The sequence below is a fragment of the Taudactylus pleione genome, unplaced genomic scaffold (assembly GCF_031769625.1).
Source record: "Taudactylus pleione unplaced genomic scaffold, aTauple2 ptg000503l, whole genome shotgun sequence".
Lineage (NCBI taxonomy): Eukaryota > Metazoa > Chordata > Amphibia > Anura > Myobatrachidae > Taudactylus > Taudactylus pleione.
In genome coordinates, this window is record NW_028284905.1 from 811,524 (window position 1) to 837,845 (window position 26,322).

The window sequence follows — 26,322 nt, forward strand, 5'->3', positions numbered from 1 at the left end:
AGCCTTCAATGGAATTAAAGTGAACAGATAGAAAGTACCAGCCAATCAGCTCCTGACTACCATGTCACAGGCTGTGTTTGAAAAATGACAGGAGCTGCTTGGTTGGTACTTTATCTCCGTTCACTTTATCTCTATCCAAGGTTTAGTAAATAGACCCCCTAAGTTTAAAGTTATAATCAGGGCTGCCGACAGCTCTGCCAAGCCCAGGTACAGAGAAGGGGCGTGGCCAGACCGCGTTCTTACAAACTGATGATCAGTCACACCCATATACCTGTCAAATTTCGGCTATGCTGGACCGTGGCGCGACAGAGTAGATGCATCGGGGCATGGTGCAACAAAGTGGGTGGCAGGTGGAAGCATGGCAATGCGATTACTCGTCCTGACCGCCCACTTTACTTGGAAAGTGGTCGACCACAGGTGGGTGGCTGGTGGCCTTCAGTAGCCTCCCAAAGGCTGCAGGAGAGAATGCACATATAATTTTCCCATGATACACACTCAGCTGCGCCCTGCTTAAGAGGAAGGGGTAATGCCATGGGGCGATGGGTAATATGCCAATGGGGGAGAATATATTGATACTTGAGGGGGTTAATGCCTATTAAAGATTTATGTGTACTATACATTTAAAATGGCACATGGCACTCAGGGGGTGGGGTAGTTCCACAAACGGGATGTATGCCACACTCGTGGATGGGGGCGTTATGCCACTGGTGATCTATTACCAGTAGGGGGTGGGGGTAATACTAGGTGGATAGGGGGTAATGCTAGGTGGGGTATATATTGACGCTGGGTGGTGGGATGTGCACTGGGCATTGGGGGGTTCAAGACACCTTTTCTAGCCATATTTTTCTTTCAATAAAGTATTTAAATAAATTAAAAAGAAAGACTTTTTTTTACATAAGCTGATTAAATAGAAAAGAATAAAGCCTAGAATCTTGGAGCGTATTTGCCAGTTAAGTGGTTAATGAATGTACGTGTGTTTATCCTGCAGTAAATAAATTTCAATATAATATATTTCATGATTGCACTCCTTCTTTTCTGTGTTGTTTTTTTTCGTTGTGCATATATCGATTTACCCCTTGAGGAAGGTTAGATGAGGGGACCTGCAACTCTGAAACCTGTGGATCCAAAGAAACAATTTAACACGTTAAAAAAAATTGCGCTGTTTGATCGCTTTTATTTATTATAAAACATATACATGCATGCACTTTTATGATCATGCCCTTTTAACTATATTTTTATAACAAAGTATGAAAATCCATGTAATATTTATCTGGCGTTAGTGGCATAAAGTTTCTAGCTAAGTACGTGAAAGCATCATCAGTAATCAGGATTGTCCCTAAGCCGTAATGAGGCTGAGCTCCTGCTGTATCACAGACACCTGTAAATGTCATTGCTGGTGGTCTATGGGGGCGATTCAAATGTTTTTTTAGTCGTGCTAATTAATGAGTGCCCAGTTTGCTATTCAATTGCTCTGGGCGCTCATTAATTATCGCCCTCTTTGCCGCCTAAAAGACGAGGTTTAGCCGTCTAAAACGGCTAAACCTGCCTAAATTTCTGGTTAGGGCGTGCTATGTGCGGTTAGCGTGCCCTAACCAAGGTGTTTCAGACACATTTCTGCTCGCACCGTCTTGAGTGCATGCAGAAATGCCGATGCTGGCGGCTATCGCGCCCTGACAGAGCAACAATTGAATTGCTCTGTCGGGCGTCGTAAAAAAAAAAAGCCGCCGCAGAACAATTTGTCTCTCATCCTACCCTACTCTACCGCCCTCTAGTGACACCATTAAATCATGCAGGATGCAGGCATTAGGCCAACAGAGATGAGCAGAGGTCTTTTGGACTTGCGCCCGTATATAAATCCTCACTGATAATAACCCTTACATGGTCTATATATCTGACTACAGTACATCATGTCATCGCCTCTTCCCATCCCCCACCAGCCACATCATGTCACCACACCTATCCATTCCTCCGCCAGCTATGCGCCACCCCCATCGAGAGAGCCCGCGTCATGGAGGAGGCATTACTACGGAGGCGTGCCAAGCAGTGATAAGCACTTATCTGCCCCTTCTGCCCTTCAGTCTCCTCCTTTCTCCCTGTCATTGTTGCCGGCAGCAGGCGCAGGTGGCAGTACTGTGCATGAGACCTGATGGTCACTCCTGGCAGAGCGAATTTGGACGCAGAGAGAGGCAATTTCAGTGGGTGTTTCTGGGTGGTAACCTAGGGGCGGCTAGCCAGAAGCGAGTGCGGCGCTGTCAGCGTCTGCAGGAAAAAGACGCATTTGCACTGACACAGGCGGCCATGTTCAGACTGAGAAATTGCTCCTCCGTAGGGCGGATCGGCGCCGCAGCTGGTGGGAGTCTCAGTAGAAAGCCCATCGGCGGCAGCATTTGAATAAAGACGCAACTGCGTTCACCTCTAAATCAGGCCCAAATGGTGCCGGCACCGTACAGCACCGAGTAACGAGACAAATAGAAAGCGCTGGGGGACTTTAATGTGTTGTGACTTTGTTTTACATTGTGATGATGTTGGTGTCAGATTTCTTATAGCAAAAATACAGTAATCACTAATAATAATAATTATTACACTTCTCTCCCAATAGAACTCAAAGTGCAAAAATAATAATAATCAATAGTACAACATATGAGAGTGCATTGATTGCATGACGTAAGAATGATGCAGTAGCTGTCTGTATGTAGTCACAGTGACACATGTATGTAACATGCAGCCGCTCTTACATGTGATTCTCCTGCAGTTGGATTGCTCGGCGGCTGGATTGCTCACGCCTGACTCTCTGGCTCGGCTGCTGCTGCCTGGCTGGGAGTCCTCTCTGTCTGGAGCAGGAAGTGGCTGCTGTGTGTGTGCTGGAGGCGGCAGGGACAGAGCCGGGGCCGGCGGGAGAGAGAGACACAGCTCCACTACTCCTCAGCTGTGCACAGGCCGGGAGGGGGCTGCTGGTGATCTGCAGGGGTCCTCCCCATACAGACCAGGTAATAACCCAGTGCCAGGGCCTCAGCTCATCACACAGGGGAAGGAGGGGTCATACATATACACATATACACATACTGTCATCCTGTAACACACATATACACATACTGTCATCCTGTAACACACATATACACCTACTGTCATCCTGTAACACACATATACACATACTGTCATCCTGTAACACACATATACACATACTGTCATCCTGTAACACACATATACACATACTGTCATCCTGTAACACACATATACACCTACTGTCATCCTGTAACACACATATACACATACTGTCATCCTGTAACACACATATACACATACTGTCATCCTGTAACACACATATACACCTACTGTCATCCTGTAACACACATATACACCTACTGTCATCCTGTAACACACATATACACCTACTGTCATCCTGTAACACACATATACACCTACTGTCATCCTGTAACACATATACATCTACTGTCATCCTGTAACACATATACACATACTGTCATCCTGTAACACATATACACATACTGTCATCCTGTAACACATATACACATACTGTCATCCTGTAACACACATATACACATACTGTCATCCTGTAACACACATATACACATACTGTCATCCTGTAACACACATATACACATACTGTCATCCTGTAACACACATATACACATACTGTCATCCTGTAACACACATATACACATACTGTCATCCTGTAACACACATATACACATACTGTCATCCTGTAACACACATATACACATACTGTCATCCTGTAACACACATATACACATACTGTCATCCTGTAACACACATATACACATACTGTCATCCTGTAACACACATATACACCTACTGTCATCCTGTAACACACATATACACATACTGTCATCCTGTAACACACATATACACATACTGTCATCCTGTAACACACATATACACATACTGTCATCCTGTAACACACACATACACATACTGTCATCCTGTAACACACATATACACATACTGTCATCCTGTAACACACATATACACCTACTGTCATCCTGTAACACACATATACACATACTGTCATCCTGTAACACACATATACACCTACTGTCATCCTGTAACACACATATACACATACTGTCATCCTGTAACACACATATACACCTACTGTCATCCTGTAACACACATATACACCTACTGTCATCCTGTAACACACATATACACCTACTGTCATCCTGTAACACATATACACCTACTGTCATCCTGTAACACATATACACATACTGTCATCCTGTAACACATATACACATACTGTCATCCTGTAACACATATACACATACTGTCATCCTGTAACACACATATACACATACTGTCATCCTGTAACACACATATACACATACTGTCATCCTGTAACACACATATACACATACTGTCATCCTGTAACACACATATACACATACTGTCATCCTGTAACACATATACACATACTGTCATCCTGTAACACACATATACACATACTGTCATCCTGTAACACACATATACACATACTGTCATCCTGTAACACACATATACACATACTGTCATCCTGTAACACACACATACACATACTGTCATCCTGTAACACACATATACACCTACTGTCATCCTGTAACACACATATACACCTACTGTCATCCTGTAACACACATATACACATACTGTCATCCTGTAACACACATATACACATACTGTCATCCTGTAACACACATATACACATACTGTCATCCTGTAACACACATATACACATACTGTCATCCTGTAACACACATATACACATACTGTCATCCTGTAACACACATATACACCTACTGTCATCCTGTAACACACATATACACATACTGTCATCCTGTAACACACACATATACACATATACACATACTGTCATCCTGTAACACACATATACACATACTGTCATCCTGTAACACACATATACACATACTGTCATCCTGTAACACACACATATACACATATACACATACTGTCATCCTGTAACACACATATACACATACTGTCATCCTGTAACACACATATACACATACTGTCATCCTGTAACACACACATATACACATATACACCTACTGTCATCCTGTAACACACATATACACCTACTGTCATCCTGTAACACACATATACACCTACTGTCATCCTGTAACACACATATACACCTACTGTCATCCTGTAACACACATATACACCTACTGTCATCCTGTAACACACATATACACATATACACATACTGTCATCCTGTAACACACACATATACACATACTGTCATCCTGTAACACACATATACACATACTGTCATCCTGTAACACACATATACACATACTGTCATCCTGTAACACACATATACACATACTGTCATCCTGTAACACACATATACACATACTGTCATCCTGTAACACACATATACACATACTGTCATCCTGTAACACACATATACACCTACTGTCATCCTGTAACACACATATACACATACTGTCATCCTGTAACACACACATATACACATATACACATACTGTCATCCTGTAACACACATATACACATACTGTCATCCTGTAACACACATATACACATACTGTCATCCTGTAACACACACATATACACATATACACATACTGTCATCCTGTAACACACATATACACATACTGTCATCCTGTAACACACATATACACCTACTGTCATCCTGTAACACACATATACACCTACTGTCATCCTGTAACACACATATACACCTACTGTCATCCTGTAACACACATATACACCTACTGTCATCCTGTAACACACATATACACCTACTGTCATCCTGTAACACACATATACACCTACTGTCATCCTGTAACACACATATACACCTACTGTCATCCTGTAACACACATATACACATATACACATACTGTCATCCTGTAACACACACATATACACATACTGTCATCCTGTAACACACATATACACATACTGTCATCCTGTAACACACATATACACATACTGTCATCCTGTAACACACATATACACATACTGTCATCCTGTAACACACATATACACATACTGTCATCCTGTAACACACATATACACATACTGTCATCCTGTAACACACACATATACACATATACACATACTGTCATCCTGTAACACACATATACACATACTGTCATCCTGTAACACACATATACACATACTGTCATCCTGTAACACACATATACACCTACTGTCATCCTGTAACACACATATACACCTACTGTCATCCTGTAACACACATATACACCTACTGTCATCCTGTAACACACATATACACCTACTGTCATCCTGTAACACACATATACACATACTGTCATCCTGTAACACACATATACACCTACTGTCATCCTGTAACACACATATACACCTACTGTCATCCTGTAACACACATATACACATATACACATACTGTCATCCTGTAATACACATATACACATACTGTCATCCTGTAACACACATATACACATACTGTCATCCTGTAACACACATATACACATACTGTCATCCTGTAACACACATATACACATACTGTCATCCTGTAATACACATATACACATACTGTCATCCTGTAACACACATATACACATACTGTCATCCTGTAACACACATATACACATACTGTCATCCTGTAACACACATATACACATACTGTCATCCTGTAACACACATATACACATACTGTCATCCTGTAACACACATATACACATACTGTCATCCTGTAACACACATATACACATACTGTCATCCTGTAACACACATATACACATACTGTCATCCTGTAACACACATATACACATACTGTCATCCTGTAACACACACATATACACATACTGTCATCCTGTAACACACATATACACATACTGTCATCCTGTAACACATATACACATACTGTCATCCTGTAACACACATATACACATACTGTCATCCTGTAACACACATATACACATACTGTCATCCTGTAACACACACATATACACATACTGTCATCCTGTAACACACACATATACACATACTGTCATCCTGTAACACACATATACACATACTGTCATCCTGTAACACACATATACACATACTGTCATCCTGTAACACACATATACACATACTGTCATCCTGTAACACACATATACACATACTGTCATCCTGTAACACACATATACACATACTGTCATCCTGTAACACACATATACACATACTGTCATCCTGTAACACACATATACACATACTGTCATCCTGTAACACACATATACACATACTGTCATCCTGTAACACACATATACACATACTGTCATCCTGTAACACACATATACACATACTGTCATCCTGTAACACACATATACACATACTGTCATCCTGTAACACACATATACACATACTGTCATCCTGTAACACACATATACACATACTGTCATCCTGTAACACACATATACACATACTGTCATCCTGTAACACACATATACACATACTGTCATCCTGTAACACACATATACACCTACTGTCATCCTGTAACACACACATATACACATATACACATACTGTCATCCTGTAACACACATATACACATACTGTCATCCTGTAACACACATATACACATACTGTCATCCTGTAACACACATATACACATACTGTCATCCTGTAACACACATATACACATACTGTCATCCTGTAACACACATATACACATACTGTCATCCTGTAACACACATATACACATACTGTCATCCTGTAACACACATATACACATACTGTCATCCTGTAACACACACATATACACATATACACATACTGTCATCCTGTAACACACATATACACATACTGTCATCCTGTAACACACATATACACATACTGTCATCCTGTAACACACACATATACACATATACACATACTGTCATCCTGTAACACACATATACACATACTGTCATCCTGTAACACACATATACACATACTGTCATCCTGTAACACACACATATACACATATACACATACTGTCATCCTGTAACACACATATACACATACTGTCATCCTGTAACACACATATACACATACTGTCATCCTGTAACACACACATATACACATATACACATACTGTCATCCTGTAACACACATATACACATACTGTCATCCTGTAACACACATATACACATACTGTCATCCTGTAACACACACATACACATACTGTCATCCTGTAACACACATATACACATACTGTCATCCTGTAACACACATATACACATACTGTCATCCTGTAACACACATATACACATACTGTCATCCTGTAACACACATATACACATACTGTCATCCTGTAACACACATATACACATACTGTCATCCTGTAACACACATATACACATACTGTCATCCTGTAACACACACATACACATACTGTCATCCTGTAACACACACATACACATACTGTCATCCTGTAACACACACATACACATACTGTCATCCTGTAACACACATATACACATACTGTCATCCTGTAACACACACATACACATACTGTCATCCTGTAACACACACACACACATACTGTCATCCTGTAACACACACACACACATACTGTCATCCTGTAACACACACATACACATACTGTCATCCTGTAACACACACACACACATACTGTCATCCTGTAACACACACACACACATACTGTCATCCTGTAACACACATATACACATACTGTCATCCTGTAACACACATATACACATACTGTCATCCTGTAACACACATATACACATACTGTCATCCTGTAACACACATATACACATACTGTCATCCTGTAACACACATATACACATACTGTCATCCTGTAACACACATATACACCTACTGTCATCCTGTAACACACATATACACCTACTGTCATCCTGTAACACACATATACACATACTGTCATCCTGTAACACATATATACACCTACTGTCATCCTGCTACACACACATATACACCTACTGTCATCCTGTAACACACATATACACCTACTGTCATCCTGTAACACACATATACACATACTGTCATCCTGTAACACACATATACACCTACTGTCATCCTGTAACACACCTTTCTACTTCAGGGTCCATAGGGGGTCCACAGGGTTGACCTTGGGTTATAGCTGGAACAGGATCCATGGGCACCACACAGTTAAGCTTTTAGCTCCCAGGATGCACTTGGGTCCTCCTCTATACCCCGCCCCCGAGCCACAGGCACCTCAGTGTAAGCTGGTGCCCGGCCGGAGTCGGTCACCGCGCAGGGGGGCTGCAGGAGCAGCCCCCAGAAGCTTTTTATTTTAAGTTAAATTTTATTTATTTTTAATCTATTTTTACTACAGACGGCAGCGAAGGGCTGTCTGTACAGACGCCCACGCTGCCGCTCTGATCCCCGACTGGCGCCGCGACGCCAGTACTGATCTGGGGATCGCGGCGGGAGGACAGAGTCCGTACTAGCCGGACTCTGTCTACCTCCCAGGACTGCTGCCGGAGTCGCCGGGGATTCAGGTAAGCCGCGCGTCGCTGGCTAGCGGCGGCGCGCGGAATGCCTTAAATTCAGTCCTTTAGCCTCCGGTCCTGGGGACAGACCGGAGGCTGCTGGCAGTGGCGGCGGGCCCCCCCCCATAACCCGTGGGACCACTAGACCACCAGGGATAACCGGCAAGCGGGAAGCCAGCATCCCTGGGGTTAATGGCCAGCCAGGGGAGGAAGCCTTCCCTGTCAGCGGCTCCTCCCCTCAGCTCAGCGCGCCTTTCAGCACGCAGTCTGGCGTCGCTGAGCTGCAGATACTCGGCCACTCCTCCTCTGAGGTCTCCAGCGGCCATTTTCCCAGTGGCAGCGCAGATCTCAGGGAGCACGCGGACCGGTCCCCCTGTGTACCTCTCCCCTGATTAAGGACAGCGTACACAGCACTATAGCCCTCCCAGACACTGAATCTGGGCAGGTTGATTGTAGTGTAAAGGTGCAGTGAGTATATCTACCTGCATGGTATGTGACTTTTTGCTAGTGCTGCCTGTCTGTGCTTATTTTCCGCTTACTGTCAGCTTATACCTATCCCTTTACTTCTCCTACAAGCCCTGCAGGTGTGTGGGGGAGGGGCGTTTCTACTGACCTCACTTATATAGATCACGTATTTGTGAGGTCCGTCACATACAGTTGTGTGCTACTCAGTGCCATATTGTGGGCTGTTGTTCAGCACACCGGTGAGTGCGTTTTACTTCTACCCTGGTGCCAGATATATAATATATTCTGTCATGTCAGACGAGGAGGTTGAGCGCTCAGTGGCTCCGGTGTTGGCCTCCTGCGGACGCTGTTCTGCAGGAGTAGATAGGGAGGATTTGTCACAGGATGGCCTGTGTAGTCGATGCCAGGTGGCTCCTGGCCCATCCAGACCTTCTCTGGCGCAGGAACCACCGTGGGCGATGTTTTCTCAAGTGCTGGTGTCTATTGCGGACCGTCTGTCGGTCCCGACTGCTTTCCCTACTAGGGCGGTGCCCCAGCCGACCATCCCCCATTCCCCGGGTGTCCCGCAGTTATTGCGGAGTCCTCCTGGGTCTCAATCAGTTGGTCCCTATGCGGGGTTGCCTATGTATATACAGGCTTCCCCTGTGCCGCAGCAGCCTGTGGTACCTTTTCAGGCCCCTATGGCGACGCCTCCACCATGGGTGGATGTGCTCTCCAACTCCGTGCAAAATTTGGTGGCCGCTTCCTCGGCTTTTCAGTCAATGTTGCAGACTGACATGCCTTCTAGGATTTCTAAACGCCCACTCATGACACGGGCTGCTCAGGTATCGGACTCAGAGGGTTCCTCAGATGATGGGGAGGTCCCTGATGACACTGACTCGGACGCCTCGGTCCAGGAAATGGATACCAAGTCGTCCATTAATGTGCGAGCACTAGTTAGGGCGGTGCGAGCTATTCTTCTTATAGAGGATGAGGCACCGGTTCCTAGGTCGAAGTTTCCTAGTTTCAAAAAAACTAAGGTGGCTTCTGCGGTGTTTCCCCTGTCGGATCAGTTGACGGATCATATGGCGGTAGCTTGGCAGGCGCCCAGTAAGAGATTCCTTCCTCAGAAGCGGTTGGCTTCTAATTACCCCTTCCCTGAGGCACATTGTAAAAAATGGGAAACTCCACCGGCGGTGGATTCCCATGTCACCCGTTTAACTCGGGGCGCCACCTTACCATTACCGTCGATATCCTCCCTGAAGGATCCCACGGACAGGAAAGTTGAGACTTGCTTAAAGTCTATTTACTCCCTCTCCGGGGCGGTGGCCCGACCGTCCATTGCCATTTCCTGGGTGGCCAAGGCCATTGAGGGGTGGGCCAATGCATTGGAAGATACCTTCCCGGACGACGCTCCGGATGTCCAGCGGGCGTTGTTGGGACAAATGAGGGACGCCGCTTCTTACATTGGAGAAGCTTCTTTAGATGCTAGTCTGCTGACCTCGCGGGTATCGGCTGCAGCGGTGTCTGCCCGCCGATCCTTATGGTTGCGGTCCTGGAGAGCGGACTCTGATTCAAAGAAAGGTCTGGAGGCCTTACCTTTCAATGGGGAATTACTATTTGGTCCGGACTTGGACAAAATAGTGGACACCCTGGCTAAATCCAAGTCGGCCTTCCTCCCTTCGGCGGCACTGCCTGCTAAGGTTCGGAGTTCGGCTTTTCGTTCCTTTCGGGTTCAGGGTAAGGCGAAAGGTCAGTCCTTCCCGAGACAGTCTGCGAGTAAGACGGCCTCTAAACCCAAGAAGCAAGCCTGGAGTGCTCGGCGCCCTTCTTCCAAGCAGGAAGATAAACCTGCGGCCTGATGGGACGGGCCTCCCTCTGGGGGACCTCAGAGTGGGAGGCCGACTTCTTCTATTTGCCCAGTGCTGGCACAATACCACCACGGATGCCTGGGTTCGAGAAGTGGTCTCCCAGGGGTACGCCCTGTCTTTTCGGCACAGACCACCCCACCAGTTTTTCTGCACAAGTCCTTCTCAGAACAAGACCAAGGTGTTACAGGTTCAGGAGGCTATAGAGTCCTTGCTGAAAGCAGGGGTCATTGTTCCCGTTCCTCTATCACAACGAGGGACGGGGTATTATTCGTCTCTGTTTCTGGTGCAGAAACCCAATGGTTCTCATCGCCCTATCCTCAACTTGAAGTCTCTGAACAAATTCCTCAGAGTTCCCAAGTTCAGGATGGAAACGTTACGTTCCATCATTCTGGCGATGGAACCGGGGGATTACATGGTGTCCCTGGACATCCAGGACGCCTACCTCCATGTTCCGATAGCATCTTCACACCAGCGGTATCTGAGGTTCGCTATCCTTCAACACCACTATCAGTTCCGGGCGCTACCCTTTGGTCTCTCCACGGCACCGAGGGTGTTCACGAAGGTTATGGCTGTCATGGCCGCACATCTTCGGAACCAGAATGTACGGCTGCTGCCGTACCTGGACGACCTCCTGTTGCTGGCGAGCTCCCCGGAGGTACTGCTTCAACATCTCCACCTGACGATCGCTTGCCTGCAAGCACACGGGTGGTTGATAAATTGGAAAAAGTCCTCTCTGATTCCATCACAGCGGATGGTTCATTTGGGAGCCCTGCTGGATTCGCGTCAGCAAAGGATCTTCCTGACTCCGGAGAAGGTCGCCTCACTACAGCTGCGGATACGCAGTTGCCTGAGCCGTTGCCGCCTGTCGGTCCATTCGGCTATGAGAGTTCTGGGGTCCATGGTGTCGACATTCGACATGGTGGAATTTGCCCAGTTCCATTCCCGGCCCCTGCAGGGGCTGATTCTATCAGAATGGAACGGGTTACCTCACCGGATCCGCTCTCAGGTGCTGGTGTTGTCTCCGGACGTTCGGCTATCTTTGGCTTGGTGGCTTCAGACAGCTCATCTGGTCGAGGGGCGCCCATTTTGGATCCCGGACTGGGTCCTGCTCACGACGGATGCCAGTCTCCGGGGTTGGGGGGCAGTGACCGGCTCTTTGTCGCTTCAGGGTCGTTGGTCAGCGGAAGAAGCACTTCTCCCCATCAACATCCTGGAACTGCGGGCAGTATACAAGGCCCTGCAGTCGTCCGGCCCCGCTCTTCACGGAAGGGCGGTACAGGTGCAGTCCGACAACGCCACCACGGTGGCGTATATCAATCACCAAGGCGGAACTCGCAGTCAGGCAGCGATGTCGGAGGTGTCTCATATCCTGTCTTGGGCGGAGGGTCACATTCCAGCGATCTCGGCGGTCTTCATCCCCGGAGTCCTCAATTGGGAGGCGGACTTCCTCAGCCGTCACAACGTGCATCCCGGGGAATGGTCGCTTCACCCAGAGGTGTTTCAGCTACTCGTGGACAGGTGGGGACTGCCGGAGCTGGACTTGATGGCCTCCCGTCACAATCACAAGTTGCCCGTTTACGGGTCAAGGACAAGAGACGCAGGTGCAAGTCTGGTGGACGCGCTGTCGGTGACATGGACGTTTCACCTGGCGTATCTGTTTCCTCCGATATCCCTGCTTCCTCGGGTTCTGCGGAAATTCAAGCAGGACGGCGGCATGCTCGTGCTGGTAGCTCCGGCGTGGCCCAGACGTCCTTGGTACTCCGATCTGAGGAGCCTCTCCATCGACGCTCCGTACCTTCTTCCTCAACGTCGGGACCTGTTGTCTCAGGGGCCCTGCCTTTACCCGGATCTGGGTCGGCTGTCTTTGACGGCGTGGCTCTTGGGACAGCCGTCTTGAGGTCTTGGGGCTTCTCCAGTTCGGTTATTGGTACCATGCTCAGGGCACGCAAGCCTGCTTCAGCACGGATTTATCACAGAGTGTGGCACACTTACTTTCAGTGGTGTGAGTCCAGACTTTATGATCCTCAGGTGTTCCGAGTTTCTAGGATCTTGGAATTTCTTCAGTCAGGATTGGATCTCGGCTTACGCCTTGCATCTCTGAAGGTTCATGTGTCCGCCTTGTCCGTGTGGTTTCAACGGCGGATTGCAATACTACCAGACGTTCACACCTTTTTCCAAGGTGTTCTCAGGATCCAGCCTCCCTTTGTGCCTCCTGTGGCTCCTTGGGACTTGGCGGTGGTGCTACGGGTCCTGCAGGGTCCTCCGTTTGAGCCTCTTGAGGCGGTGGAGCTCAAGTGGCTGACATTTAAGACGGTTTTTCTCCTGGCAATTGCTTCGGCCAGGAGGGTGTCTGAATTGGGGGCGCTTTCCTGTCGCCCTCCTTTCCTGATTTTTCACCAGGACAGAGCGGTGCTCCGCACTCGTCCTGAGTTTTTGCCCAAAGTGGTCTCGAAGTTCCATATTAATCAGGAACTTGTTGTGCCAGCTTTTCAGTCCCCTGATCTTTCAGCTGGTGAGACTTCCTTAGATGTGGTCCGGGCGCTTAGAATTTATGTAGACCGGACGGCTTCGGTTAGGAAGTCTGATTCCTTGTTTATCCTCTTTGGTTTTCACAAGAGGGGTTGGCCTGCCAACAAACAAACGTTAGCCCGTTGGCTTCGTTCCGTTATTTGTGAGGCTTATCCACAGGAGGGCTTACCTGTGCCAGCCTCTGTTAAGGCTCATTCCACTCGTTCTGTGGGTCCCTCTTGGGCTGCTAGACGTGGCGCTTCTGCTGTTCAGCTGTGTAGGGCGGCCACTTGGTCTTCAATTCAAACGTTTTTGAGGTTCTATGCGTTTGACACCTTTGCCTCTCAGGATGCATCCTTTGGGCGCCGGGTACTCCTTTCAGCACAGGAGCGTCCCCGCCCTTAGTTGTACTGCTTTGGGACATCCCCAAGGTCAACCCTGTGGACCCCCTATGGACCCTGAAGTAGAAAACAAGAGATATGGTAAGAACTTACCTTTGTTATCTCTGTTTCTACGAAGTCCATAGGGTCCACAGGGCGCCCGCCCTGACGCACCTGGCTTCAAATGGGCTGTGTGGCTGGTCACCGGTTTTCCGTCTCCTATTGCTGTGAGTATGGTTTCTTGTGTGTTCCAGTCTTCCTTCTCTCTGTTCCATATTCTCCTCCGGCCTAGGCTGCTTACCAACTGAGGTGCCTGTGGCTCGGGGGCGGGGTATAGAGGAGGACCCAAGTGCATCCTGGGAGCTAAAAGCTTAACTGTGTGGTGCCCATGGATCCTGTTCCAGCTATAACCCCCAAGGTCAACCCTGTGGACCCTATGGACTTCGTAGAAACAGAGATAACAAAGGTAAGTTCTTACCATATCTCTTGTTATACACATACTGTCATCCTGCAACACACACATACACATACTGTCATCCTGTAACACATATACACATACTGTCATCCTGTAACACACACATACACATACTGTCATCCTGTAACACACATATACACCTACTGTCATCCTGTAACACACACATACTGTCATCCTGTAACACACATATACACATACTGTCATCCTGTAACACATATACACATACTGTCATCCTGTAACACACATATACACATACTGTCATCCTGTAACACACATATACACATACTGTCATCCTGTAACACACATATACACATACTGTCATCCTGTAACACACATATACACATACTGTCATCCTGTAACACACATATACACATACTGTCATCCTGTAACACACATATACACATACTGTCATCCTGTAACACACATATACACATACTGTCATCCTGTAACACACATATACACATTCTGTCATCCTGTAACACACATATACACATACTGTCATCCTGTAACACACATATACACATACTGTCATCCTGTAACACATATACACATACTGTCATCCTGTAACACACATATACACATACTGTCATCCTGTAACACACATATACACATACTGTCATCCTGTAACACACATATACACATACTGTCATCCTGTAACACCTTATACACATACTGTCATCCTGTAACACACATATACACATACTGTCATCCTGTAACACACATATACACATACTGTCATCCTGTAACACACATATACACATACTGTCATCCTGTAACACACATATACACATACTGTCATCCTGTAACACACATATACACCTACTGTCATCCTGTAACACACATATACACATACTGTCATCCTGTAACACATATACACCTACTGTCATCCTGTAACACACACATACACATACTGTCATCCTGTAACACACATATACACCTACTGTCATCCTGTAAAACACATATACACCTACTGTCATCCTGTAACACACATATACACCTACTGTCATCCTGTAACACACATATACACATACTGTCATCCTGTAACACATATACACATACTGTCATCCTGTAACACACACATACTGTCATCCTGTAACACACACATACACATACTGTCATCCTGTAACACACACATATACACATACTGTCATCCTGTAACACACATATACACATACTGTCATCCTGTAACACACATATACACATACTGTCATCCTGTAACACACATATACACATACTGTCATCCTGTAACACACATATACACATACTGTCATCCTGTAACACACATATACACATACTGTCATCCTGTAACACACATATACACATACTGTCATCCTGTAACACACATATACACATACTGTCATCCTGTAACACACATATACACATACTGTCATCCTGTAACACACATATACACATACTGTCATCCTGTAACACACACATACACATACTGTCATCCTGTAACACACACATATACACATACTGTCATCCTGTAACACACATATACACATACTGTCATCCTGTAACACACATATACACATACTGTCATCCTGTAACACACATATACACATACTGTCATCCTGTAACACACATATACACATACTGTCATCCTGTAACACACATATACACATACTGTCATCCTGTAACACACATATACACATACTGTCATCCTGTAACACACATATACACATACTGTCATCCTGTAACACACATATACACATACTGTCATCCTGTAACACACATATACACATACTGTCATCCTGTAACACACATATACACATACTGTCATCCTGTAACACACATATACACATACTGTCATCCTGTAACACACATATACACATACTGTCATCCTGTAACACACATATACACATACTGTCATCCTGTAACACACATATACACATACTGTCATCCTGTAACACACACATACACCTACTGTCATCCTGTAACACACATATACACCTACTGTCATCCTGTAACACACATATACACCTACTGTCATCCTGTAACACACATATACACCTACTGTCATCCTGTAACACACATATACACCTACTGTCATCCTGTAACACACATATACACCTACTGTCATCCTGTAACACACATATACACCTACTGTCATCCTGTAACACACATATACACATACTGTCATCCTGTAACACATATACACATACTGTCATCCTGTAACACACACATATACACATACTGTCATCCTGTAACACACATATACACCTACTGTCATCCTGTAACACACATATACACCTACTGTCATCCTGTAACACACATTTCTACTTCAGGGTCCATAGGGGGTCCACAGGGTTGACCTTGGGGTATAGCTGGATCTGGATCCACGGGCACCACGCAGTTAAAGCTTTGCTGCTCCCAGGATGCCCTTGGGTCCGTCCTCCTCTATACCCCGCCCCGGCCACAGGCACCTCAGTTTTAGTTGGTGCCCGGCCGGAGTCGGGTCACCCTGTCGCAGTGGGGCTGCAGGAGCAGCCCCTAAGCTTTATTTTAAAATAGAAATTTTTTATTTTTTTCTACTTTTTTTACACTGTTAGAGCGGCAGCATCAGACTGTCCTTTAGGATGTCCACGCTGCCGCTCCTTCTCCCCGCTGGCGCCGCGACGCCAGTACAGCTCTGGGGATCGCGGCGGGACCCCAGAGCCTGTACTAGCCGGGCTCTGGGGACTCCCTTGACTGCTGCCGGACGCGACGGGGATCAGGTAAGCCGCGGGTCGCCGCGAGCGGCGGCCCGCGGATGCTTCAATGCAGTCAGGAGCCTCCGGTCTCTGGGGACAGACCGGAGGCGCTAGCGGCGGCGGCGGGCTCCCCCTCAATTGAGGAATACCCCGCGTGTACGCTAGACCACCAGGGTATCAGGCTGGTAGCGGGACCGGCAACCCGGGGGTTAATTGCTAGCCAAGGGAGGCAGCCTTCCCTGTCTAGCGGCTCCTCCCCTCAGCTCAGCGCGCCTTTCAACTAGGAGTCTGGCGTCGCTGAGCTGCTCTTATCTCTCGGCCACTCCTCCTCTGAGGTCTCCGGCGGCCATCTTTACTGGCACATCTCAGACTCCCAGGCGGTATCAAGTGGACCGGTCCCCCTGTGTACCTCTCCCCTGCTAAAGGACAGTGTACACAGCGCTATAGCCCTCCCAGACACTGAATCTGGGCGGTTGATTGTAGCGGAAGGTGCAGTGAGTATAACTTTTCTGCATTGTATGTGACTATTGCTAGTGCTGCCTGTCTGTGACTTATTCTCCTTACTGTCAGCTTATAACTATCCCTTTCCTTCTCCTACGGCCCGGCAGGTGTGTGGGGGAAGGGCGTTTTTCTGAGACCCTCACCTATATAAAACACGTATTTGTGGGGTCAGTCACATTCTGTTGTGTGCTACACAGTACCATATCTGGGCTGTTGTGTCGCATACTGGTGAGTGCGCGGGTGTTAAAACCGTAATTCCTCTGGTGATACCTGTTTCTTGTGATTTACGGTATCATGTCTGATGAGGAGACTGAGCGCTCTGTGGCTCCTGTGCTATTTTCCTGCAGACGCTGTGCTGCTGGAGTTGATGGGGAGGACTTATCTCAGGATGGTCTGTGCGGGCGGTGCCAGCTGGTACCGGGCCCCTCCAACCCCCCTGTATCACAGGACCCTCCTTGGGCGATGTTTTCACAGGTGCTGGCGTCTATTGCGGACCGGTTATCGGTCCCATCAGTGGTCCCTTCTAGGGCGTTACCGCAGCCCACCATCCCCCATTCCCCGAGGGTTCCACAAATGTTGCGGTCTTCCCCCGGGGCCCAGACTGTGGGTCCTTACTCGGGACTGCCTGTGTATGTGCAGTCTTCCCCAGGGACGCGTCAGTCTGTAGTGCCTTTGCAGAGTTTTGCTCCGACGACTCCTCCGCCTTGGGTGGATGTTCTATCCAGCTCCGTACAGAGTCTGGCGGCTTCATCCTCTGCGTTTCAGTCCATGTTGCAAGGTGATGTGCCACCAAGGGTGTCTAAACGTCCGGTTGTGAGTTCACTAGCTGCGCAGTTGTCGGACTCGGAAGTGTCCTCAGATGATGGAGAAATCCATGAGGACTCTGACTCTGATGTCATGGGGCAGGAGGTGGAAGCTAAGTCCTCCATTAATGTTCCAGCCTTAGTTAGGGCGGTGCGGGCTATCCTACATGTTGAGGATGATGCGCCGGCTCCTAGGTCGAAGTTTCCTAATTTTAAAAAGGCCAAGGTGACCTCAACTGTGTTCCCCCTGTCTGATCAATTATCGGATCATATGGCGGCGGCCTGGCAATTACCTAGTAAGAGGTTCCATCCACAGAAGAGGTTGGCGGCGAACTATCCTTTTCCTGAAGCTCATTGCAGGAAATGGGAAACTCCGCCGGCGGTGGATTCCCACGTTACCCGCTTGATCAAAAGCGCGACGCTGCCATTGCCGTCTATCTCCTCTTTGAAGGATCCCACGGACAGGAAGGTGGAGACTTGTTTAAAGTCCATTTATTCTCTTTCCGGGGCGGTGGCTCGCCCGTCCATGGCTATCTCCTGGGTGGCTAAAGCCATTGAGGCATGGGCCAATGCCTTGGAGGATACCTTTCCTGATGAGGCTCCGGATATCCAGAGAGCGTTAGTGGGACAGATGCGGGATGCAGCTTCCTATATTGGGGAAGCGTCTTTGGATGCCAGCCTGCTCACTTCTAGGGTGTCGGCTGCAGCGGTATCTGCTCGGCGCTCCCTGTGGCTGAGGTCCTGGAGGGCTGATGCAGATTCAAAAAAGGGTCTGGAGACCTTGCCTTTTAATGGTGATTTACTATTTGGTCCGGATTTGGACAGAATAGTGGATACTTTGGCTAAGTCCAAGTCGGCTTTTCTCCCTTCGGCCTCTGCGCCGGCTAAAGTGAGGAGCTCTGCCTTTCGGTCCTTTCGGGTTCAGGGTAAGGCCAAGGGCCAGTCCTTCCCGAGACATTCGGCGACCAAGGCCGCACCCAAGAAGCAGGCATGGAGTGCTCGGCGCCCTTCTTCCAAGCAGGAGGATAAGCCTGCTGCCTGATGGGACGGGCCTCTCTCTGGGGGTCCCCAGAGTGGGAGGCCGAGTTCTCCAATTCGCCCAGTGTTGGCACAATACCACCACGGATGCCTGGGTTCGAGAAGTAGTCTCTCAGGGGTACGCCCCTGTCTTTTCGGTTCAGGCCGCCCCACCAGTTTTTCTGTACGAGTCCTTCTCTGGACAAGACCAAAGCTGGTCAGATTCAGGTAGCTATAGAATCCTTGCTACAAGCAGGGGTCATTGTTCCCGTTCCGCAGTCTCAGCGCGGGACGGGGTACTATTCTACTCTGTTTCTGGTACAGAAACCCAATGGTTCTCATCGCCCTATCCTGAATTTGAAGTCTCTGAACAGATACCTCAGAGTTCCCAGGTTCAGGATGGAAACGTTACGTTCCATCATTCTGGCGATGGAACCCGGGGATTATATGGTCTCCCTCGATATCCAGGACGCCTATCTCCATGTGCCCATAGCACCGGCACATCAGCGGTATCTGAGGTTTGCTATCCTGAACCATCACTACCAATTTCGGGCGTTGCCTTTTGGCCTTTCCACGGCTCCGAGGGTGTTCACCAAGGTGATGGCGGTTATGGCTGCCCACCTTCGGGGTCAGGGTCTACGTCTGTTGCCGTACCTGGACGATCTTCTGCTGCTGGCGAGCTCCCCGGAGGTGCTTCTTCGACATCTCCACCTGACCATTGCTTGTCTTCAAGCACACGGGTGGTTGATAAACTGGAAGAAGTCCTCCCTGATTCCATCACAGCGGATGGCTCATTTGGGAGCCCTGCTGGATTCTCGTCAGCAGCGGATTTTCCTGACTCCAGAGAAGGTCTCCTCCCTGCAGCTGCGGATACACAGTTGCCTGAGCAGTTGCCGCCTGTCGGTCCATTCAGCTATGAGAGTTCTGGGGTCCATGGTGTCGACATTCGACATGGTGGAATTTGCCCAGTTCCATTCCCGGCCCCTGCAGGGGCTGATTCTATCGGAATGGAACGGGTTACCTCACCGGATCCGCTCTCAGATGCTGGTGTTGTCCGCGGAGGTTCGGCAGTCTTTGGCTTGGTGGCTTCAGACGGCGCATCTGGTCGAGGGGCGCCCCTTTTGGATCCCGGACTGGGTCCTGCTCACGACGGATGCCAGTCTTCGGGGTTGGGGGGCAGTGACCGGCTCATTATCGCTTCAGGGTCGTTGGTCCGCGGAAGAAGCACTTCTCCCCATCAACATCCTGGAACTGCGGGCTGTGTACAGGGCCCTGCAGTCGTCCGGCCCCGCTCTTCACGGAAGGGCGGTTCAGGTGCAGTCCGACAACTCCACCACGGTGGCGTACATCAACCACCAAGGGGGAACTCGCAGTCGGGCAGCAATGTCGGAGGTGTCTCGCATTCTTGCTTGGGCGGAGTGTCACGTTCCAGCGATCTCGGCAGTCTTCATTCCCGGAGTCCTCAATTGGGAGGCGGACTTCCTCAGCCGTCACGACGTGCATCCCGGGGAATGGTCGCTTCACCCAGAGGTGTTTCAGCTACTCGTGGACAGGTGGGGGCTGCCGGAGCTGGACTTGATGGCCTCCCGTCACAATCACAAGTTGCCCGTTTACGGGTCAAGGACAAGAGACGCAGGCGCCTGTCTGGTAGACGCTCTGTCGGTGAAATGGACGTTTCACCTGGCGTATCTGTTTCCTCCGATATCCTTACTTCCTCGGGTTCTGCGGAAATTCAAGCAGGACGGCGGCACGCTCGTGCTGGTGGCTTCGGCGTGGCCCAGACGTCCTTGGTACTCCGATCTGAGGTGCCTCTCCATCGACGCTCCGTACCTTCTTCCTCAGCGTCGGGACCTGTTGTCTCAGGGGCCCTGCCTTTACCCGGATCTGGGTCGGCTGTCTTTGACGGCGTGGCTCTTGAGACAGCCGTCTTGAGGTCTAGGGGTTTCTCCAGTTCAGTGATTGGTACCATGCTTAGGGCACGCAAGCCTGCCTCCGCGCGGATTTACCACAGGGTGTGGCGCACTTATTTTCAGTGGTGTGAATCCAGAAACTATGATCCGCAGGTGTTCCTGGTTTCCAGAATCTTGGAATTTCTTCAATCGGGTTTGGACCTCGGCTTACGCCTGGCCTCTCTGAAGGTTCATGTGTCTGCTTTGTCCGTGTGGTTTCAGCGACGGATTGCTACACTGCCAGATGTTTACACCTTTTTCCAAGGTGTTCTCAGGATCCAGCCTCCCTTCGTGCCTCCGGTGGCTCCGTGGGACTTGACGGTGGTACTGAGGGTCTTGCAGGGTCCTCCTTTTGAGCCGCTTGAGTCGGTGGAGCTCAAGTGGCTGACGTTTAAGACCATTTTTCTCCTGGCAATTGCTTCGGCCAGGAGGGTTTCAGAATTGGGGGCGCTTTCCTGTCGCCCTCCTTTTCTGATTTTTCACCAGGACAGGGCAGTGCTCCGCACGCGTCCTGAGTTTTTGCCCAAAGTGGTTTCAAAGTTCCACATTAATCAGGAACTTGTTGTGCCAGCTTTTCAGTCACCTGATCTTTCTGCTGGTGAGGCTTCCTTGGATGTGGTCCGGGCACTTAGAATCTATGTGGACCGGACTGCTTCGGTTAGGAAGTCGGATTCTTTGTTTGTCCTCTTCGTTGGCTTCGTTCAGTTATTTGTGAGGCTTATGCGCAGGAGGGTTTACCTGTGCCAGCCTCTGTTAAGGCTCATTCCACTCGTTCTGTGGGTCCCTCTTGGGCTGCTAGACGTGGCGCCTCCGCTGTTCAGCTGTGTAAGGCGGCTACTTGGTCTTCAATTCAGACGTTTTTGAGGTTTTATGCGTTTGACACCTTTGCCTCTCAGGATGCATCCTTTGGGCGCCGGGTACTCCTTTCAGCACAGGAGCGTCCCCGCCCTTAGTTGAACTGCTTTGGGACATCCCCAAGGTCAACCCTGTGGACCCCCTATGGACCCTGAAGTAGAAAACAAGAGATATGGTAAGAACTTACCTTTGTTATCTCTGTTTCTACGAAGTCCATAGGGTCCACAGGGCGCCCGCCCTGACGCACCTGGCTTCAAATGGGCTGTGTGGCTGGTCACCGGTTTTCCGTCTCCCATTTCTGTGAGTATGGTTTCTTGTGTGTTCCAGTCTTCCTTCTCTCTGTTTAGTCTCCTCCTCCGGCCTTAGCTGCTTACCAACTGAGGTGCCTGTGGCCGGGGCGGGGTATAGAGGAGGACGGACCCAAGTGCATCCTGGGAGCAGCAAAGCTTTAACTGCGTGGTGCCCGTGGATCCAGATCCAGCTATACCCCCAAGGTCAACCCTGTGGACCCTATGGACTTCGTAGAAACAGAGATAACAAAGGTAAGTTCTTACCATATCTCTTGTTATTTCCTATAAGGCTTTTCCACTGGGTGTACTATTAACTTCTGATTGGACAAAATTTAAATTGTTAAATATTTCATACAATACCTCTATGTGGTTAGAAGATTAATCCACTTAAACTAATACAATAGCTATAACTGCTGAACACTACCACGGGTCAATAGAAGGAAGATGATAGATAGGCCTGTGTTACACAGCTTGTGCGTTGGGTCAGTGTGAGCAGGGTAGATAGGCCTGTGTTACACGGCTTGTGCGTTGGGTCAGTGTGAGCAGGGTAGATAGGCCTGTGTTACACGGCTTGTGCGTTGGGTCAGTGTGAGCAGGGTAGATAGGCCTGTGTTACACAGCTTGTGCGTTGGGTCAGTGTGAGTAGGGTAGATAGGCCTGTGTTACACAGCTTGTGCGTTGGGTCAGTGTGAGTAGGGTAGATAGGCCTGTGTTACACAGCTTGTGCATTGGGTCAGTGTGAGTAGGGTAGATAGGCCTGTGTTACACAGCTTGTGCATTGGGTCAGTGTGAGTAGGGTAGATAGGCCTGTGTTACACGGCTTGTGCGTTGGGTCAGTGTGAGCAGGGTAGATAGGCCTGTGTTACACAGCTTGTGCGTTGGGTCAGTGTGAGTAGGGTAGATAGGCCTGTGTTACACAGCTTGTGCGTTGGGTCAGTGTGAGTAGGGTAGATAGGCCTGTGTTACACAGCTTGTGCATTGGGTCAGTGTGAGTAGGGTAGATAGGCCTGTGTTACACAGCTTGTGCATTGGGTCAGTGTGAGTAGGGTAGATAGGCCTGTGTTACACAGCTTGTGCATTTGGGTCAGTGTGAGTAGGGTAGATAGGCCTGTGTTACACAGCTTGTGCATTGGGTCAGTGTGAGTAGGGTAGATAGGCCTGTGTTACACAGCTTGTGCGTTGGGTCAGTGTGAGTAGGGTAGATAGGCCTGTGTTACACAGCTTGTGCGTTGGGTCAGTGTGAGTAGGGTAGATAGGCCTGTGTTACACAGCTTGTGCGTTGGGTTAGTGTGAGTAGGGTAGATAGGCCTGTGTTACACAGCTTGTGCATTGGGTCAGTGTGAGCAGGGTAGATAGGCCTGTGTTACACAGCTTGTGCATTGGGTCAGTGTGAGTAGAGTAGATAGGCCTGTGTTACACAGCTTGTGCATTGGGTCAGTGTGAGTAGAGTAGATAGGCCTGTGTTACACAGCTTGTGCGTTGGGTCAGTGTGAGTAGGGTAGATAGGTCTGTGTTACACAGCTTGTGCATTGGGTCAGTGTGAGTAGGGTATATAGGCCTGTGTTACACAGCTTGTGCATTGGGTCAGTGTGAGTAGGGTAGATGGGCCTGTGTTACACAGCTTGTGCATTGGGTCAGTGTGAGTAGGGTAGATGGGCCTGTGTTACACAGCTTGTGCATTGGGTCAGTGTGAGTAGGGTAGATAGGCCTGTGTTACACAGCTTGTGCATTGGGTCAGTGTGAGCAGGGTAGATAGGCCTGTGTTACACAGCTTGTGCGTTGGGTCAGTGTGAGTAGGGTAGATAGGTATGTGTTATACAGCTTGTGCATTGGGTCAGTGTGAGTAGGGTAGATAGGCCTGTGTTACACAGCTTGTGCATTGGGTCAGTGTGAGTAGGGTAGATAGGTATGTGTTATACAGCTTGTGCATTGGGTCAGTGTGAGTAGTGTAGATGGGCCTGTGTTACACAGCTTGAGCATTGGGTCAGTGTGAGTAGGGTAGATAGGCCTGTGTTACACAGCTTGTGCATTGGGTCAGTGTGAGTAGGGTAGATAGGCCTGTGTTACACAGCTTGTGCATTGGGTCAGTGTGAGTAGGGTAGATAGGCCTGTGTTACACAGCTTGTGCATTGGGTCAGTGTGAGTAGGGTAGATGGGCCTGTGTTACACGGCTTGTGCATTGGGTCAGTGTGAGTAGGGTAGATAGGCCTGTGTTACACAGCTTGTGCATTGGGTCAGTGTGAGCAGGGTAGATAGGCCTGTGTTACACAGCTTGTGCGTTGGGTCAGTGTGAGTAGGGTAGATAGGTATGTGTTATACAGCTTGTGCATTGGGTCAGTGTGAGTAGGGTATATAGGCCTGTGTTACACAGCTTGTGCATTGGGTCAGTGTGAGTAGGGTAGATAGGCCTGTGTTACACAGCTTGAGCATTGGGTCAGTGTGAGTAGGGTAGATAGGCCTGTGTTACACAGCTTGTGCATTGGGTCAGTGTGAGTAGGGTAGATAGGCCTGTGTTACACAGCTTGTGCATTGGGTCAGTGTGAGTAGGGTAGATAGGCCTGTGTTACACAGCTTGTGCATTGGGTCAGTGTGAGTAGGGTAGATGGGCCTGTGTTACACGGCTTGTGCATTGGGTCAGTGTGAGTAGTGTAGATAGGCCTGTGTTACACAGCTTGTGCATTGGGTCAGTGTGAGTAGTGTAGATAGGCCTGTGTTACATAGCTTGTGCATTGGGTTATTGTGAGTAGGGTAGATAGGCCTGTGTTACACAGCTTGTGCATTGGGTCAGTGTGAGTAGGGTAGATAGGCCTGTGTTACACAGCTTGTGCATTGGGTCAGTGTGAGCAGGGTAGATAGGCCTGTGTTACACAGCTTGTGCATTGGGTCACTGTGAGCAGGGTAGATGGGCCTGTGTTACACAGCTTGTGCATTGGGTCAGTGTGAGTAGTGGAGTAGTGTAGATAGGCCTGTGTTACACAGCTTGTGCATTGGGTCAGTGTGAGTAGGGTAGATAGGCCTGTGTTA

General features: G+C 48.4%; 2 protein-coding genes across 3 annotated transcripts in view; one reads left to right on the forward strand and one right to left on the reverse strand.

Annotated features, from left to right (window-relative positions):
* Positions 1-2,857, reverse strand: part of IDH1 (isocitrate dehydrogenase (NADP(+)) 1) — a 37,586-nt gene extending 34,729 nt beyond the window's left edge. The window contains exon 1 of the mRNA XM_088450029.1: positions 2,736-2,857. Coding sequence (XP_088306155.1) covers positions 2,736-2,737 — 2 coding nt within the window. The 5' untranslated portion in view covers positions 2,738-2,857. The remainder of the gene's footprint in view (positions 1-2,735) is intronic.
* PIKFYVE (phosphoinositide kinase, FYVE-type zinc finger containing) overlaps positions 2,787-26,322 on the forward strand; it is a 216,656-nt gene continuing 193,120 nt past the window's right edge. For both annotated transcript variants that reach the window (XM_088450027.1, XM_088450026.1), the window contains exon 1: positions 2,787-2,987. The gene's annotated coding sequence lies outside the window, so the exon portion shown is untranslated. The remainder of the gene's footprint in view (positions 2,988-26,322) is intronic.